This window comes from Balaenoptera musculus, chromosome 1, assembly GCF_009873245.2.
Source record: "Balaenoptera musculus isolate JJ_BM4_2016_0621 chromosome 1, mBalMus1.pri.v3, whole genome shotgun sequence".
Lineage (NCBI taxonomy): Eukaryota > Metazoa > Chordata > Mammalia > Artiodactyla > Balaenopteridae > Balaenoptera > Balaenoptera musculus.
The window spans coordinates 37,892,410-37,912,094 of record NC_045785.1 but is presented as its reverse complement, the minus strand read 5'-3'; the positions used below and the strand labels follow the sequence as shown (position 1 = coordinate 37,912,094).

Sequence of the window (19,685 nt, the reverse complement as noted above, 5' to 3'; positions counted from 1 at the left end):
TTGGTCAATCTAAGTAAGCTTAATTGGGTATACACTGCACCATTCTTTCAATTTTTCTGTAGGTTTGATATTTTCAAGATAAAAAGTTGGGGGCTTCCCGGGTGGCACAGTGGTTAAGAATCCGCCTGCCAATGCAGGGGACATGGGTTCAAGCCCTGGTCCAGGAAGATCCCACATGCCGCAGAGCAACTAAGCCCATGCGCCACAACTACTGAGCCTGCGTTCTAAAGCCCACGTGCTACAACTACTGAGCCCGCATGCTGCAAATACTTTAGCCCGCGCGCCTAGAGCCCGTGCTCCACAACAAGAGAAGCCACCGCAATGAGAAGCCCGCGCACAGCAACGAAGAGTAGCCCCTGCTCACTGCAACTAGAGAAAAGCCCACACGCAGCAACAAAGACCCAACGCAGCCAAAAATAAAATAAATAAATTTTTTAAAAAAAAAGATAAAAAGTTGGGGAAGTTCCACAAATGACCCTGTGGCCTAAAAGTCACAGACTTCTTCCCCTATCCCCACTTCCCAGGATGGACAAATGGACAAAACTTTCTACTCCCTATATGCCAACCCAAAAGATTTATGGTCCCAAAGAGTAGATAAGATTATTTTAACGGGAACAAGCTTCTGTTATTGTACCCTGCAAATTACTTGTGTGCCTTGTCCTACATTTAGAGGGAAGAGTGTGAGATCAGCAGAAAGCTAATGGGTCCCCTAAGTAAAGAGGCAGGGCCACTGAGGGTAAAAGGGTACAAGATGAAATAATAGGCAGAAAACAACCTGCCCAGACTACACAGCTTAACCTCTGTTAGGTCCTGTCTACTATACAAAGTCTAGAAAAGAAAAGGCTCATTCTTTTCACCCAATATATACTGAACTGCCTACTATGTGCAAAACACGTTCCCTATCTTCACGTACTAAATATGTATACCACAGAGCTGTACACAGAAGCAACACAACTTAACAAGATTTAGAATTATTTCTATAAGAAAGCTCTTTCTCAGGAAATTTATTCATTAAAGTTAGAATCATACTGAGTCTTCTTCTTGACTCTCATTATATAATCAGTACCAGTGACAGCATGAGAGCAATCAGAATACAGTCTATTAAATTCCATTCTTTTCCATACTTCGCTTTGAGAAATTAAACTAGCCAAACCTTAAAAAGGAAAATAATAGATGCAGTAATGACAAATGACAACCAAGAATTTGTTCATGGAGCAAGGGACCATCTGTACTAACACTTACCAAGCCAGCAGTAAGAGAAGGTGCAGACTGTCCGAGGGACTGATTCCTCATTCGAACCAGGTTTGATGCTTCTCCTGAAGACTGCCAAGTCACCTGTCCCACACTGCTATGTACACTGCCGGACAAGGGGAGCAGCTGCTTACCTTCAACAATAAGGTTTGGAAAATTAACAAATTATTAATTAACAAATGAAAAAACACAATGATATCAAGTGGATTACAAGTACATTGATCCAGGGACTTCCCTGGTGGTCCAGTGGTTAAGACTCCACCCTCCCAATGCAAGGGGCCCGGGTTCGATCCCTGGTCAGGGAACTAGATCCCACATACTGCAACTAAGACCCAGCACAGCCAAATAAATAAATAAAATTTTTTTTTTAAAAGTACACTGATCCAAAACAAAGTGAAGTCCCTCCACATCCATTTTAGAATCTGCAGCCCTCTAAAAATTCCAACTATATTGGTGGTGGTGAGAAATGCCAAGTGGAATACTGAACTGAGTTGACAACCATTTTAAATTCTCTGTAGGGACTTCCCTGGTGGTGCAATGGGTAAGACTCCACGCTTCCAAAGCAGGGGGCCCGAGTTCAATCCCTGACCAGGGAACTCCGCATGCATGCCGCAACTAAGACCTGGCACAGCCAAAATAAATTAAATAAATATTTAAAAAAATAAATTCTCTGTAATATCCACCACCATGCCAGGGCCCAACCCTGACACCCAACCTAGCAGGCTAGGAGTTTTCTAGTCCCTTCCATCCTACCTAGTTTCTCACCAACTCAATGTAATAAGAGTGGAGCTGACAGCTTTTCCTAGACAAATTTGGCCCTTAGGTTTCCAGAAGACAAACACTGAACATATACTATTCTTGCCAGGCTCCATGTGTTCAGTCCAGGTTGACCAACTGCCTTAATCCCACTGACAGACTACAAGAAAGTCACTTATAAAGACTGAGCATCTAGAATTACAATGACTTTCTACCTGAGGTTCAAGTCCCATTTCAACTCCTTCCCTCACACCATTCTTCACATTGCTGCTAGTGATCTAATCAGAACAAATATGGTCACGTCATTCCCTTCTCATGACTCCCTACTGTTTAAAGAATTAAGCCACACTTTTTGCTTGTTTTGTTTTTGGCGGTGCCATGCAGCATGTGGGATCTTAGTTCCCTAACCAGGAATGGAACCTGCGCCCCCTGCAGGAGAAGGGCGGAGTCTTAACCACTGGACCACCAGGGAAGTCCTAAGCCACACTTTTTTTTTTTTTTAATTTATTTATTTATTTTGGCTGAGTTGGGTCTTCATTGCTGCGTGCGGGCTTTCTCTAGTTGTGGCAAGTGGAGGCTACTCCTCATTGCAGTGGCTTCTCTTGTTGCGGAGCACGGGCTCTAGGTGCGCGGGCTTCAGTAGTTGTGGCACGCAGGTTCAGTATCTGTGGCTCACGGGCTCCAGAGTGCAGGCTCAGTTGTGGCACACGGGCCTAGTTGCTCCGCAGCATGTGGGATATTCCTGGACCAGGGCTCGAACCTGTGTCCCCTGCACTGGCAGGAGGATTCTTAACCACTGAGCCACCAGCAAAGTCCCCTAAGCCACACTTTTAAAACCCTAAAAAACACTAAAAAGATCCTCCGTAAATCCAGATTATCTTCCTGGCCTCATCTCCTTCCACTCTTTCCAAACCCATTCACTCATTCAACTTAAATATTCTGCCCTGCATATTCAGCTGGCTTTCTCTTGATCACCAATTCACTTGAAAACCCTTCTTTTTCCTGGCAAAATCCTATTTGTCATGGAAATACCCACTTTATAAAGAGGTATGAGCAAAAGGAGGTTTGGGTTTTGTTTTTGCTATAACGTATCCTTTTTTACTGCAAACAAAGTGTGATGCAACTTATTTGCAGGGCAATTTAGCAAAACCTATTATAATTTTAATTTGAATATGCTTGGACCCAGCATTCCACTTGTAGGAATGTAAGGAAAAAAAAGTAGACCAGAACGTCTCCCTAGCAATGCTCATCATAATAAAATTGGAAATAAGATAAATGATCATTACCAGTTAATTATAATATCTTCACATAATGACATACTGAACCCATTAAAAATAATGAGGCAGCTGAACATGTAGTCAAGAGAAAAATGTTCAACATTTCCTGTTAAGTGAAAATAGCAGAAAGGAAGCATATAGGGACTTCCCTGGCAGTCCAATGGTTAAGACTTCATGCTTCTACCACAGGGGGCACGGCTTCAATCCCTGGTCGGGGAACTGAGATCCCACATGCCACGCAGTGCGGCCAAAATGTAATAAAAATTAAAAATAAAAAAAAAAATTTTTAGAAGGAAGCATATAGCATATGATCCCAATTTTGATTTTTAAAATAAAGTTTATATATATTTATATAAGATTTTAAATGTATATTTAAATATAATGGAATACATATAAATGGTTTGGAGGGAGGGAAAATAGAAGAAAGTAAAGATTAAGAAGACCCTTCACTTTGACATGATGCATGTTATTGTACTCAAATTTTTTATAACTGGCATATTTTACATTTTTGATCAGAAACACACAGTTTAAAAAAAAAATCTAGTTATCTTTCAAGTCTGCTCTCCAATGCATGCTTTAATGAGAAGTCTTTCCATAAAATGCTCCACAAAAAATAATAATGGTTCTGTACTCAAAACTTCCACAAGCCCAGAGTAGAGCCTGCCTGGTTTATTTTCTTCCTTCTGCAAATGTTGCCAAGCTCTCCAGGCGATCTGCCTATAGATGAGGATCTATATAACCTAAAGGAAAGCTAGTTTGTTAACTTCCCCCATCCACATATACAAAGGCTAGTATCACAACTCTATCTCCCTTCAAAATAAGGGCCTACTCGGGAAAGAGGCTTACACAACAGCAGAAGAAACCCATTTGGACATCTACTGGTCAGGGCTTGAAGCATACCAAGAACTGCCAAGAATCTGAGGAACACAAACAACTTAAAAACAGAAGGAACAATATGAACAAATGGAGCAACTAGCCCTTTAGTAAACAAATAACTCAGAAAAAAAGAAAACTTCTTAAAAATTCTAATTATTATTCTTACAATAATTTGAGGATATTTTTAAGAAATATTCCCAGTTAAAGATGGCTAACTGAGCACATACTTGTATTTTTGTCCCCCAGGAAACTCCATGAAATGAGAATAAAGAGGGAATTCCCTGGCGGTCCGGTGGTTAGGACTCAGCTCTCTCACTGCCAGGGGCCCGGGTTCGATCCCTGGTCGGGGAACTAAGATTCCACAAAATGGCCACATGGCACCACATGGCCAAAAAAAAGAGAGAGAGAGAATAAAAACAAAATAAATAAATAAAGGCTATCACCAGAGAGAGAAAGAGAGACAGAGACAGACACACAGACACTCTACGAGGGAATGAACAAAATTTGGGGAATATCTAAAGCATATAGATGAATCATAACCAATGGAACTGGGCAAAGAAAGGCATGAGGTATAATAAGCTTAGTGGAGCTTGTAGTTAAATGGGGCATCAGGCTGCCCTGCAAAATCTCAGGTAAGCTCAGTACTCAGTACTTAGATACCTAAGAGGACATAAAGTAAGACATAAGGCTGAGATCAGAGTAACTGAAAATCTATAGACAGAACAGTCAAACACAACCACATTCCCACATTGTACCACCCAGTAGCCAGACAATTACCTCACAGGATAGAAGGGATTTATTAGTATCTCAGAGCAAAGCAATGGATTCTGGTTGTTAGGTGCTCAAAAGAAAAAAAGGTGATTCAGAAACAAAAGAAAACTTAAAAAAGAAAATTTTAATCCAAAAATAAAAAATCCATTTACTCATAGAGAATTAGAAGATAAATACATCCTTAAAAGAAGAGCAGAATGCTATGGGAAAAAAACAAACAAGAAATAGCTCTATGTGATTAAATACATGACTGACAATATAAAATTTCAATAGAAGAGTGAGAAGAGAAAGCCAAGGGAATAGCCCTGAAAAGGTACAAAAATAAAAAGAAACTGAAAACTGTTTACAGTAGGCCAAGGAATGTTAATAGGATTACATTTGCTTCTTCAACTAAAGTCAAATGGATTCTCTTTCTTCCATACTCTATTGATTGCTTAAAACTATGCCACATTTTAATTGCTTCCTATTTGGGCATGACGTCCTTGTATTAATTTTTCCCCTTGAATTTTTTAAGACTTTTCTGTGGATGAGGTGGGGAGGCACTATGGGCTTTGGAATGAGTTTTGGAAATAAGAGAAAAAAGAAAATAAAAAGAAGCAAAGTTTGTGAAGTCTACAGAAGTAAGCAGAGAGCACAACTCATATTGAAAGGGAATAACCAGTGATAATGGTCAACCAAGAAATACCCAGCAGGTTCAGGAGGTTAGCATTGAGATGCCATGAGGAAACAGTAAAGAAAGGAAGACAGCCTTACCCACAAGTGTTCTATATAACACTATTACCACAGAAGAAGGTGTCAAGATGCCAAGTCAGTTGATACACCCTTAAATATTGGCAAAACAGTCCCACAACTCTGTTTGTTTTTTGTTTGTTTGTTTGTTTGGCTGCATTGGGTCTTCGTTGCTGCACGTGGGCTTTCTCTAGTTGCGGTGAGCGGAGGCTACTCTTCGTTGCAGTGCACCGGCTTCTCACTGCGGTGGCTTCTCTTATTGTGGAGCACCAGCTCTAGGCACACGGGCTTCAGTAGTTGTGGCACGTGGGCTCTGTAGTTGTGGTTCGCAGGCTCTAGAGCACAGGCTCAGTAGCTGTGGTGCATGGGCTTAGTTGCTCCGCAGCATGTGGGATCTTCCCGGACCGGGGCTCGAACCTGTGTCCCCTGCATTGGCAAGGGGATTCTTAACCACTGTGCCACCAGGGAAGCCCCATTCCCACAACTGTTAAAAGAAAACAAAATTAGATACTTACCTGACAAAGAACTGGCCAGGCTTCCTCTCCGTAACTTAGAGTCATCCTGACTAAGTTGTCGTTGAAGTTTAGCTTTTCCAGTGGATGAAAATATGTCAGGATTACTGAGCTTCCTGAAGAGCAGGGGACTAAGTCCAGTTATCACATCCTTCAAAGTGAAAAAAGTAAAACATAAGCCTTTAATGTCTTTTCTGAAAGTATAAGCACCAACTTTATATTAAATATCTCTACAACATTCATTACAGTTAAAAAGTGCCAACATTTTATATTTCCTGTTCAACAGCTAAAGCCAGAAACAAATTTCTTAGTGACAGCTGTTTGGGTATGCTGTGAATGATGTGGGACATTGAGTATAAAATGTCAAAGGAAAAATAGGGGATGAGTTTCACAAGGTGACACAATAAGGCACTTTGACAGGCTATATTATTCATAATGAGTACATGTCTACTTATGTTTATTTACTTTTCTCCATTTATTCACACTCTTCCTGTATCTAGTAAAGCATATTTTAGTTTTCAAAAAATCATAAATAATAGACCTTCCTTTACCTGTCATACAAAGTTAGAAATACCCCTAACATTCAATTAATGCTAAAGTAAAACTTTGAGCCTTCTTTATGTCTATAATAGGAGCTAAACTCATGTTTTCAATGAAAAATTATAATAGTACAATGGAGGAAATACAGACAATATGAAGCATTGACAGTGCCTTCCCATTGCCTTTATTTTAGTTTAACCCATCCCACCCCATCCCAATGCCACTTCCTCCTCACTCAGCATCATCAAGATGCAGACATTTTAAAGCAAACACCCACCTAATTAGCAGCATGAATGAGAAAATATTCTGGGTAAAAAAATTTAAAATAAGGCAAATGAGGCCTATCTTTTATATTTCAGTGAAGGAAGCTACAACAAACACAGATAAGTAGCACATCAATCTGACCTGGACAGTACAAAGACAAAATGAGAAGCATAAGGAGAAATAACTGAAATCTATGTTACCTGCCATTTGAAAAACAAGACACAAGCAACTGGTACCATAGCAATACTCAAAGCCACAGGGGGGTGGGAAATAAATGGAAAAATGCCTGCCTCCTTGAGAAAAGATTTTTTTTAAGCCTCTAGAGAGGACTTCCCTGGTGGCACAGTGCTCCCAATACAGGGGGCTCAGGTTCGATCCCTAGTCAGGGAACTAGATCCCACATGTATGCCGCTACTGAGAGTTCGCATGCCACAACTAAGGAGCCAGCGAGCTGCAACTAAGGAGCCAACGTGCCGCAACTAAGGAGTCAGTGAGCCACCACTAAGGAGTCCACCTGCCGCAACTAAGACCCAGCACAACCAAATAAATAATTTATAAAAAAATAAATAAAGCCTCTAGGGTCATATACTGTGACCGGTGAGTTCACACACAGGAAAGTACAAACATTGCTTAGTGGTGGCCATCCAGAATGTAATTTACAAATACCCCAGCATAAAAAGAAGAGTGAAGTTGATGAAAAATAACTGAAGAGAAAATGAAAAAGGTTTTTTTCATCTGTTTTGGGGTGTTTTTTTTTTTTGGCCGCACAGCGTGGCTTGTGGGATTTTAGTTCCCCAACCAGGGATTGAACCTGGGCTCTTGACAGTGAGAGCACAGAATGCTAACCACTGGACCACCAGGGAATTCCCGAGGAAAAAGTATTTTTAAAATTGGTAGTAAATGAGACTTCCCTGGTGGTCCAGTGGTTAAGACTCCATGCTCCCAGTGCAGGGTACGCGGGTTCAATCCCTGGTCAGGGAACTAAATCCCGCGTGCCGCACCTAAGATCCCTCATGTTGTAACTAAAAGATCCAGTAGGCCACAACAAAGATCTCACACACAGCAACAAAGATCCCATGTGCCGCAACTAAGACCCAGCATAGCCAAATAAATAAATAAATAAAAATAAATTTTTTTTTAAAAATTGGTAGTAAATGGATAAAAGGATAAAGGGGGATATTTAGGCACTGTACCATTAAAGCAACTGATGTGCCCATCCAACTCTAACAGGAATGAGCAGGGAGAAAGGGGAATTGGAAGGAGTAGTCAATGCAAAAAGAGAAGGCAGCAAGGGAACAGCCTATATTCCCACCAACTGGTGTGTCGAGGATGAAACAGTACCTATGCATCAAGTAGAAACCATGAAGAAAGCAGGGTCTGGGCACTAATGCTGGTAACCCACCAAAAACAGCTGGCCACTCACAGAAGCAACACCCCAGCAAGCAGCTTTGGGTGGAGGGAAGTGAGAAGGCCTTGTAAGATATCATGCTGAAGGAATATCCTATGTGAAGGCAATATGGAAAGGAAGGTATCCCAAAAATACCTTACAAATCAGCTACTTGAGAGAGCCAGCACTTGGATCCCTGCTACACTGTATGGATGAACAGTTAGTCTTAGCCATAAAAGGATCGACAACCGATAGGACTAGATCAGCACCAGTTAAAAGAAAGTTGTGGCTCATGGGCTCTAGAGCACAGGCTCAGTAGTTGTGGCGCAAGGGCTTAGTTGCTCCGCAGCATGTGGGATCCTCCCGGACCAGGAATCGAACCCATGTCCCCTGCACTGGCAGGCAGATTCTTAACCACTGCGCCACCAGGGAAGTCCCAAAAGAAAGTCATATCCTTTTCAATCTCCCTATTCCCTATCATAACATACCAAAGTAAAGAAGCCAGAAAACAGAGGAGAGGAATAATGAAAGCAGATCATGCACCTTCTTATTCCAAGTCTCCCCTGTCAAAACTTTGCAAAGGGAAGGAAATATAAATGAGAAATGAAATTTAACTTTTAAATCAGGACGTCTTTTTAACTTTTACTTAAGTATATTACTCATTTCAGAAAAGTACGCATACCTAAGCATATAACTCAATAAATTTTGCAAGTTAAACATATCCATGGAACCAGCATCAAGATTTAAAAAAAAAAAAAAAGACATAACCAAGCATTCCAGAAAGCCCCCTGTGCACCCTTCTAGTCACTACACTATCCCTCCAGGGTAACTACTATGTAGGCTTCGAACAGAATATTAGATAAATGGAATCACACTGTATGAACTGTTCCGTATCTTTCTTCTCTTGCTCAGCTAGACTGAACTTTTTAAAACAGCAGAACATTATTGAATTTACCAAAGAATTCATTAAAAGACAGGAAAAGAGAATGAAGCAAATAAAACAGAACCACACATAGCCCAAGAAAGAAAAAGGGCATGGGAAGAGGAACTTCCTTTCTAACTTCCAAACTAATTTGCTTCGTGCAGTTTTCTAGTTCCCATTTCTAGTCACTTATGAGAGATCCAGCCAAACCACATGTTTTCAGATTCAACAGGATACCACTGTACCCTTATAGTAAGCTCCTCCTTTCTGCTTTAATTGGATCAAATTTCTATCTGGTTCCTATCATTTCTACTATCAAATGATTCTTCAGCAAAATAGGGAGTTAAGGAGGGGAAGGAGCCTAGGATGACTTCCAGGTTTCTGGCGTGGATAGTATCCCAGGGAATATAGCAAGAGAAACAATATTACAAATAAAACACTATTATGGCAATATTAACATAACTACAAATTGCAGTACTCTTCCAATAACTATTAGGGAAACTATAAACATTTAACGTGAAAGAAATAAAACAAAGAAGACATGAATAACTCTCTTCAACTATAAGAGGGCTATCTCCTCTGTTATAGGAGAGTAAACTTCTTACTTCAGAGGCCAGTTTGATATACTGGATAAAAATAACAGAAGGAGAAGTAGGTTTAATTATAGGAAGAACCATCTAACAGTTAAAAAAGGCCGTCTTAAAAGGAATGGACTGTGCCCTTAGGATACTGAAAAAGTAAGGTGAAAGTTGGCCTAAGCAGTGACTCTCAAAATGTGGTCCCCAGACCAGCAGCATCAGCATCACCTGTGAACTTGTTAGAAAGGCAAATTCTAGGGCCCCACCCCAGATCTACTAAATAGGAAATTCTGGGGGAGGGGAGCAGCAATCCGTGTTTTAACAAGCCCTCTAGGTGATTGTGAAGCACACTAAAGTTTGAGAACCACGAAACTAAATAAAAAACTTTCAATATGATGCCATCAACACAAATATATGTTGACCAATTGTGAGGATCGTGTCACAAATTATTTGAAATTGACTTAAAGTACTCAAGTTTGCAATCAGTATACTCTCTTAATTAAATGAAAGCAGGTTCTTGGTAAATACTATCAATGAAATAAAGTCAGTTCACTTACGTTACAACATTCTTTCTTAAGTGAGATTTTTTTAAAAGGCAGAATTACAGCCTGCATGCCAGAAATTACATATAACATGTATTTATCTATTGTAACAATAACATATCTAATATATGACATGTAAATTTCAACTGTCAAAAAAAAGGTTGAAAATTGCCTGGCTACACAATTTCTACATGCTCCTTCCAACTCTAAGAGCTTATTGCTTTCTCTTTTAATTCAGAGTACTAAGTTGTGGCTATTTTGCCTATTGCTCTGGGAGTCCTCACAGAGAGTCCTCCCTCTCTTGGTCAGAACCATCTCCCTCCTCCACAATATCAAAGCAAATCTCAGGCTAACTTTACCCACAAGGCTAGTGTTGTGTTTATACTGTATCATGCTATTAAGGATAGGATTAGAAGTAAGCAAAGGACTCACAGCTGAAAACAGAAGTCTACACACTAAAAACTTGTCTATCAGGCTAAGAACCTGGGCTCTCAATAGGAGTTGTCTTATCCCATATGAATGGTAATTCAGTAGGTGAAGAAAAATCCATACCCTATGGCAGATTCTTCCTGACCTACCTTGCCAAGAGTCAAACCCAGGTGCCACACTAATCAAAGTACATTCTCTTAATCCTTATCAAAAAACCTTTGCTTGATATGCACATGCAAAAAAAAAGAACCCTGACCCATACCTCAGGCATATCAAAGACAACATATATAAAAATTAACTCTAAGTGGATCATGAGTCTAACTATAAAACCTAAAAGTATAAACCTTCAAAAGAAAATACAAGAGTAAATTTTTATACTTTGAGTTAGATAGCATTCTTAGATAACACACAAAGCATAAGTTTAAAAAGAACAAATTTATAAATAGACTTCATCAAATTTAAAAACTACTACTCTTCAAAAGATACTGTTAAAAAATGAAAACAAATCACACAGGAGGAAGAATATTTGCAAAACACATCTGAGAAAGACTGGCATTCAGTATATATAAAGATCTTTCACAATTCAATAATAAGAAAACACACAAGCCAATAAAAAAACATGAGCAAGAAAATTGAACAGACATTTCAGCAAAGAAGAGGCAAATATGGCAAATGAACACATGAAACCATTCTCAACATCATTTATCATTGGGGAAACAAAGATTAAAATCAAGTGAAAGATAACATCAGCAAAATGGTGGAGTACACAGCTCCAAGCTAACATTCCCCCACAGAAACACTGAAAAACAAGCAGAAATTGTGACCACCCAGAGGGGTGGGATAGGGAGGGTGGGAGGGAGGGAGACGCAAGAGGGAAGAGATATGGGGATGTATGTATATGTATAGCTGATTCACTTTGTTATAAGGCAGAAACTAACACGCCATTGTAAAGCAATTATACTCCAATAAAGATGTTAAAAAAATAAATTTAAAGAAAAAATTTTAAAAAAAAAAGAAAATCAAATGAGATAAAGGATGTGAAAACAAACAAAAAAAACAAGCAGAAACTGTCAGAACCACCTTTGTCAGACTCTGGAAAATAGTCAAAGGTTTATGGCAACCAAGAGAATGCTGAATCAAGAAGTCAACTTAAAAATGGTAGGAGAGGGGCTTCCCTGGTGGCGCAGTGGTTGAGAATCTGCCTGCCAATGCAGGGGACACGGGTTCGAGCCCTGTTCTGGGAAGATCCCACATGCCGTGGAGCAACTAGGCCCGTGAGCCACGCAACAAGAGAGGCCGCGATAATGAGAGGCCTGCACACCACAATGAAGAGGGGCCCCCACTTGCCGCAACTAGAGAAAGCCCTCCCACAGAAACGAAGACCCAACACAGCCATAAATAAATAATTAATTAATTTTTTTTAAAAAGTTTAAAAAAAAAAATGGTAGGAAAGCTTTGTGGCATTTTTACTTGCCCTCACCCTACCCACTCCTTGATGTGGAGGCAATCTTAAAAGACATCAGGTGGTGTTCCAAGTGTGGGACTCTGGCCCCTGGTTCCAGAAGGAGCAGAACAGACCTTACTTGCAAATTATCGTTTATACCTGTTATAACTTATCTGAAGACTACCTGAAGGACTAACACAAGGCACTCCTCTCTATTTCATCTCACTCACAACCTTCTCAAGGTGGAAAAGCAGCAAGTATTGCTTAAAACCCTGTATGGTGATCCAAACACCAACAGCCACTTGGGCAAAAGATTAACAATGAGACATTCAACTGACTGCCTGAGATCTGGGGGAGAAAAGGGAAAGTTTCTTTGGGAAATTAGGGCAATCAAAAACACCTGTGTATATATGGAAATTTAGAAAGCCCAGGGTGAAATGCATGCTCAGGAAAGACCTAAAAAGATTTTAAGCTTTCATCTCAAGCTGATCCCTAGACTCAGCACAAGTCTGGCTAAGGGCCAAAGGAGGGCACAAAGTCAATCTGCAAAGACCAGGATGTGTGTTTGTTTGTTTGCTTAGCTCCTGGCAATCCAGGAAATTTTCATCAAAACACAAGCTAAGTAACAGAGACTTCAGTATCACACACAGCAAGAAATACAGTTTCTACAAAAAAGGTTGGAAAACTCACTAGACAAATGGACAACTACAGCCTTCAACAATCAAAAAACAGCAAAGCCTGGGGAAAGGGAAAAAGCTGTATTCCAGAGTTACCAATATTCAAATGTCCAAATTTCAACCACAAAAAATCACAAGACATATAAAGAAATAAGAAGGTATGGCCCACTCAAAGAATCAAAATAAATTAACAGAAACCACCCCTGAGGAAGCCCAGCACTGGACTTAGCAGTAAATTTTAAATTGATTGTCTTAAATATGCTCATATCAGTAAAGGAAAACATGGACAAAGAACTAAAGAAAATCAAGAAAACAATGACCAAAACAAGACTATCAACAAAAAGACAGAAATTATAAAAAAGAACCAAACAGAAATTCAGGAGATAAAAAGACCAATAAGTAAGTGAAAAATTCAGTAGGGGGTTCAAGAGCAAATTTGAGCAGACAAAGACAGAATCGGCAATCTCGAAGACAAGATAATTAAAACTATACAGTCTGAGGAACAAGAAAAAAAAAAAAGAATGAAGAAAAGTGAAGAGAGCCTAAGGGACCAGAGGGACATCTTCAAAAGAAACAATATATGCATTAAGGGAATCCCAGAAGGAGAAGAGAGAAAGGGGAAGAAAGAATATCTGAAGAAATAACTGCCGAAAACTTCCCAAATTTGATGAGAGACACGAGCCTACATGTTCAGAAGCTCAATGAACTTCAAGTAGGTTAAACTCAAACAGACCCACATCTAAACATATCATAATCAAACTGTTGAAGCTAACAACAAGGAGAAGATATTCAAAACAGTAAGAGAGATGCAATTCATCATGTACAGGGGATCCCCAATCAGATTAACAGCCAATTTTGCATCAGAACTATGGAGTCCAGAAGGAATGACCTATTTAAAGTGCTGACAGGAAAAACTGTCAACTTAGATTTCTACCCAGATAAACAAAAGCTGAGGGAGTCTATTACCACTACACTGGCCCTAAAAGGAATCCTTCAGGTTGAAATGAAAAGACACAAAACAGGAACTTCAAGTCATATGAAGATATAAATATCTCCAGTAAAGGTAACTACATGAGCAAATATAAAAGTGAGTATTATTATATTTTTGGTTTATAACTCCACTTTTTATTTCCTACATGATTTAAAAGACAAATACATAAAAATAATTATAGATCTATGTTACTGAGCACACAATGTATGAACATATAATTTGGGAGAACAACATAAAGGGGGGTGGGAGAATAGAGGTGTATAGGAGCAGAGTTTTTGTATGTTATTGAAGTTGGTACCAATTCAAACTAGACTGTTATAAATTTAGGATGTTACGTGTAATCCCTGTGGCAAAGCAAAAAGAAAATATAAAAAAAGCACACACAAAAGGAAATGAAAGGGGATCAAAATGGTTCATTACACCAAAAAAAAAAAATTATTTTTCAACTAAACACAAAAGATGGCAGTAACAGAGGAAATGAGAGACAAAAGGGTATAAAACATACATGATAAAAATATTTCAAAGAGCAAAGGCATCCATACTTGAATCAAAGGGAAAAATAAAACATAAAGAAGAACCAAATGGATATTTTAGAACTGAAATATATAATAACCAAAATAAAAAAACTGAGTGAATAAGCTTTTCAGCAGAACATAGAGGACAGAATAAAGAAACAGTGAACTGGAAGACAGAAGAACAGAAGTTATTCAACATGAACAACAAAGTGAAAACAGTAAACAGAGGCTTCGGGACCTATGGTTCTGTAATTAAAGATCTAATGTCTGTGTCATTGGAGTCCAAAAGGAAAGGACAAAGAGAGAAAGAAAGAAAAAGTACTAGAATAAATCATGGCTGAAAACCTCCCAAATGTGTGAAGAAGACATAAACCTACAGATGCAAGAAGCTGAGTGAACCCCAAGCAGAATAAACCCAAAGAAATATGCCAGAAAACATTATAATTAAAATTCTGAAAAATTACAAACAAAAGAAAAAAAAAACGTTTGAAGGACAGATTTCTCATCAGAAACTATGTAGTCCAGAATAAAGTGGCAGCACAGTATTTTTCCAGCATTGAAAGAAAAGAACTGTCAACCCAGAAGCAATAACCAGGGAAAAGGATTTTCAGAAATAAGGATAATTAAGAGACTTTATTGGCAGCAAACCTATCCTAAAAGAATGGCTAAAGAAAGTTCTCTAAACAGAAAGGAAATAATACAATAAGCAACTTTAGGAACAGAGAAAGAACACAGTGAGTAAAAAATGCAGATAAATACATTAGCATTTCCTTCTGTAACATACGATTTTAAAATTTACTAAAGACATTTATGCTACAAAACATGAATCAGATTCAAATAAACTCACCAGTGAGGTGAGAGATCTTAAGAAAAAATTAGAAATAAAAGATCAGTTAAGAAATGACGGGGCCCCACCTCCCAGCCGCTACATAAGGATAGTGAACTCCCTGAGACTAGGGGCCATATACCTTTGCGCCCTCAGCAGGACCCAGGACAAGACTGGTACAAGGCACGATTCAGCAAATGTTTCTTAAATGGGTGCAAAAAATCAAATTCCAGCCTGCCTGCCTCCAAGGCCTACATGTTTGACCACCATGCCACACTGCTCCAGTGAAGACTCACTTACAGACTGATGGAAGACGGCTGAACCAAGAAAAATGATCTTATCTCATGCTTCAGTGACAAAATAAAAGCCATCAGACATGGGAGAATTGTTCCAGGGCCTTCATCTTCCCACCACTGAATCTCGAAACCTCCCAGTATCTGTGTTCATCTTTTGTCTCATTCCTTCCTGTTACCATGAAGGGCCTGAGGACCTCTCCTTCTCTCTGAGGCCCAGTGTCCTAGACCCGAGCCCCTCCTTTCCCTTCTATTATTCCCTTTCTCTTCTGTGTTCCCATCTGGTCCTTCTTTATGGTCTCTGGGTCATTCCCAGCAGCAAACAAGCATAGTCTAGTATCTCCCATCTTAGAAAAATCATTCTTTGCCCCTCCTCCTACCATCACCTTAGCTCTCTGGGTTCTGTTCCCATTCACAGCCATGTTTCACAAGGAAATCGCCTACACACCTAGCTCCACTTCAGCAGGAAGGGGAGGGGGGTAGTGTTTTATTCCCTCTGACCTCAGAGAGGGTCCTATAACAATCTACCCTCCCACCAGTACTCTATCCAATTATTCCTGTTTTTTAAATTTTATTTCTTTTTCATGATAATACATTACAAATTTTATAATATACATATCTGTACAGTTTGAATAAATTATAAAACAAATACCTATGTACCTGTACCCATCACCCAGCTTCAAAAACAAATCATTTCTGAATGACAAAACCCACCACGTAGCCCTCCCCAGTCACATCTCCTTCCCCTGCCTGAGGTAACCAGTGTCATTTTTCATGCCTTGCCTTTTTGTATGGTTTTACAACATATTACTGCATCCATATATTGTAAAATTTTGCATGTTGTTCAACTTTATATAAACATATTCTTTCATGACTTTTTTTTTTTTTTTTTTAATTTTTGGCTGTGTTGGGTCTTCGTTTCTGTGCGAGGGCTTTCTCTAGTTGCGGCGAGTGGGGGCCCCTCTTCATCGCGGTGCGCGGGCCTCTCACTGTCGCGGCCTCTCTTGTTGCGGAGCACAGGCTCCAGACGCGCAGGCTCAGTAGGTGTGGCTCATGGGTCTAGTTGCTCCGCAGCATGTGGGATCTTCCCAGACCAGGGCTCGAACCCGTGTCCCCTGCATTGGCAGGCAGATTCTCAACCACTGCGCCACCAGGGAAGCCCTTTCATGACTTTTTTGAATCAGTAGTAGGTTTCCTGAGTTTTATCCATGTTGATACATGTAGCTGGAGTTCATTCATTTATTTCATTATAGTATTCCATTGTAAAAAAAAAAAAAAGAAATGACTAAACTTGAAGGAACACAGGAGAGAATACAAACAAGAGATAATGCCTTAAGAGGCACAGAAGATGAAATGTTTTGGGTTTTTCTGTTTGTTTGTTTGTTTGATTTTTTTATGAAGAGGAAAAAAAATGTTTGAGAGAAAATGGTATGTTGAAGAGAAGCAAAGAAGATCCAACATACAGCAAATAGAAGTCCCTGCAGAAGAAAATCAAAGAAAGGCAACAGAACAAATATCAATACTAAAATTATAATTCAATAACTTTGCTGAAATTAAAACTATATATATGAAAACTACATCCTGGAAGAGCACACCACGTGCATGACATATAAATCCAAAATGACCAACACCAAGATATATTCTAGTATAATAACTGGACTTAAACAGAAAAATCCTTTCAGCATTAAAAAAAAAAACATGACCTATAAGAAAAACCTGCATCACCATCAGACTATGACAACAATTTTTTTTAAATATTTATTTATTTGCACTGGATCTTAGTTGCAGCAACGCAGGCTCCTTAGTTGTGGCAGGCATGTGGGATCTAGTTCCCTAACCAGGGATCAAACCCGGGCTCCCTGCATTGGGAGCGTGGAGTCTTAACCACTGTGCCACCAGGGAAGTCCCGACAACAATTCTTTATGCCAGAAGAAAAACAGAGTTACATGTATAAGATACTCAAAGAAAGGCAGTATGAGCCCAGGATTTTATATCCAGGAAAACTAACCTTCAAGGTAAAGGGCACAGGCAAAATGTTATCAATATAAAATAACTCAGGGAATATTGTTCCAAAAGGTCCTTCCTAAGGAATCTACTAGAGAACAAGATTCATACAATCAGGACTTCCCTGGCAGTCCAGTGGTTAAGACTCTGCATTTCCACTGCAGGGGGCATGGGTTCGATCCCTGGTCGGGGAGCTAAGATCCCACATGCCACACGGTGTGGCCAAAGAAAATAAAAAATTAAATAAAATAAACACATGTTTAAAAACAAAAGATTCATACAATCAAAATAACTAGAATGACGAGGTTCTACTGCATAGCACAGGGAACTATATTCACAGGGAACTTGTAATAACCTATAATGGAAAAGAATTTGAAAAAGAATATATATATCCATATATCTATATATAAATATATATATATATCTGAATCACTTTGCTGTATACCAGAAACTAACACAACACTATAAATCAACAATACTTCAATTAAAAAAAAAAAACTAGAGATATATCAATATGGTGATTAGCATTAAATATATGGTCATTTATAAAATTATAAATAAGTGTTCATTAAAAGGGAGAGAGTATAGTATATAATGGCTATATGATCTGACAATGTAGATATAGGTCAACCAAAAAATGAGGGGAGAAGGTGGAGACAGCATACACACAAAAATTTTTTAACAGTTTTCCTTAATCATTGGTGGTAGTACATTAGTAGTGCCACTAGAGACTGTTATACAGTTAACATATGATAAAGCAAATTAGTAATTCCTGGATATTCTAATTCTATCATCCCCTTAGTCTTTGGGAACATGATTCTTGGTATGAAAGAAAGGAGATACTAATGTAATAAATGGGAGATTAAGTTTAAAATAAAACTCTGTAGTCCTTTGTCAATATCACTGTTGATTGCCAAGATAGTTTTTATTATATATATTTCTAACTCTATCCACTGAAAAGTCATAGGAACAATGATCAACCTAGTAGCAATAAGTATCCCTAGGATCTAGACTGCAGGTGTTCTGAAATTCCATTTCCCATTAAAAGAAGCCAGGAGTTCTTAGAGAAACAGCTAATTCCAGGTCTAAGGTAGAAAATGAGCCTGGAACAGTTCAACGTAAGAGATAGCAAGAAAATTATCAAAATTATTAGGATTGGGTCAAAAAGACTAAGGAACCAATTTGAAGAGGCTCTTCCTAGACAACAACAGGACAATGTGAGCTTCAATTAGCAGTAAAAAAAAAAAACACACATAAAATATGGGTTGAAACCCATCAAATACATTTAAATGTACGACTCCACACTGATAATAAAAAATAACTAACTGATCACCATCTGAAGATGACAGGGAACCAATTTATTACCTTAAAAACTAGGTAAATAAAAGGAAAGAATCAGGCCATTCTTACATGAACTATACCACTGGGAATCAAACAGTTGATGAGAAGCATCTCCTTAAAATGCTATGCCACCTAATAAATGAAAACAAAATGATAGAATTATATCACTACTTTGCAACTCCCAATCAGCGAATCTCAGTACTGAGCATCAGCAACTGCTACAATCAAAGAGCAAAAAGCAGACATCACATGCCTCCTGTTGAAAGAACACACTACCACCCAAAATCTTGCCAAAGGAATTGAACCTGAGGCTGATTAAGCCTCTGTATCCAGCTGTAATTTGCAGGAAATACAACAGGACATAAAACATTTTGAAATGCACCATAACTATGCAATCTAGACTTTGGGAAACTCTACAGGCCAAATGCCCCAAGGCTTTTCAACTTTCAGATTTTAAGGAAAAGGAAGAGATGAAAGGAAAAGATTAAAAAGAGACAGGGACTTCCCTGGTTGTCCAGCGGTTAAGACTCGCGCTCCCAAGGCAGGGGGCCCGGGTTCAATCCTTGGTCAGGGAACTAGACACCGCATGCCACAACGAAAGATCCCGTGTGCCGCAACTAACACCCAGCACAGCCAAATACATAAATAATTTTTTTTTTTTTAAAAAGCATGAGATATCATTTCTATCCACTAGGATAGCTAGATTTTTTAAAAATGGAAAATAACAAGTGCTAGCAAGGTCACAGACAAACTGGAACCC

At 39.0% G+C, this 19,685-nt stretch overlaps 1 protein-coding gene across 6 annotated transcripts in view; it reads right to left on the bottom strand.

Moving 5' to 3' along the window:
* Positions 1-19,685, bottom strand: part of MAST2 (microtubule associated serine/threonine kinase 2) — a 210,179-nt gene that overhangs the window by 176,375 nt on the left and 14,119 nt on the right. For all 6 annotated transcript variants that reach the window (XM_036857653.1, XM_036857668.1, XM_036857658.1 and 3 more), the window contains exons 2-3: positions 6,176-6,323; positions 1,243-1,385 (exon numbers count right to left, since the gene is read on the bottom strand). In XM_036857653.1, coding sequence (XP_036713548.1) covers positions 1,243-1,385; positions 6,176-6,323 — 291 coding nt within the window. The remainder of the gene's footprint in view (positions 1-1,242; positions 1,386-6,175; positions 6,324-19,685) is intronic.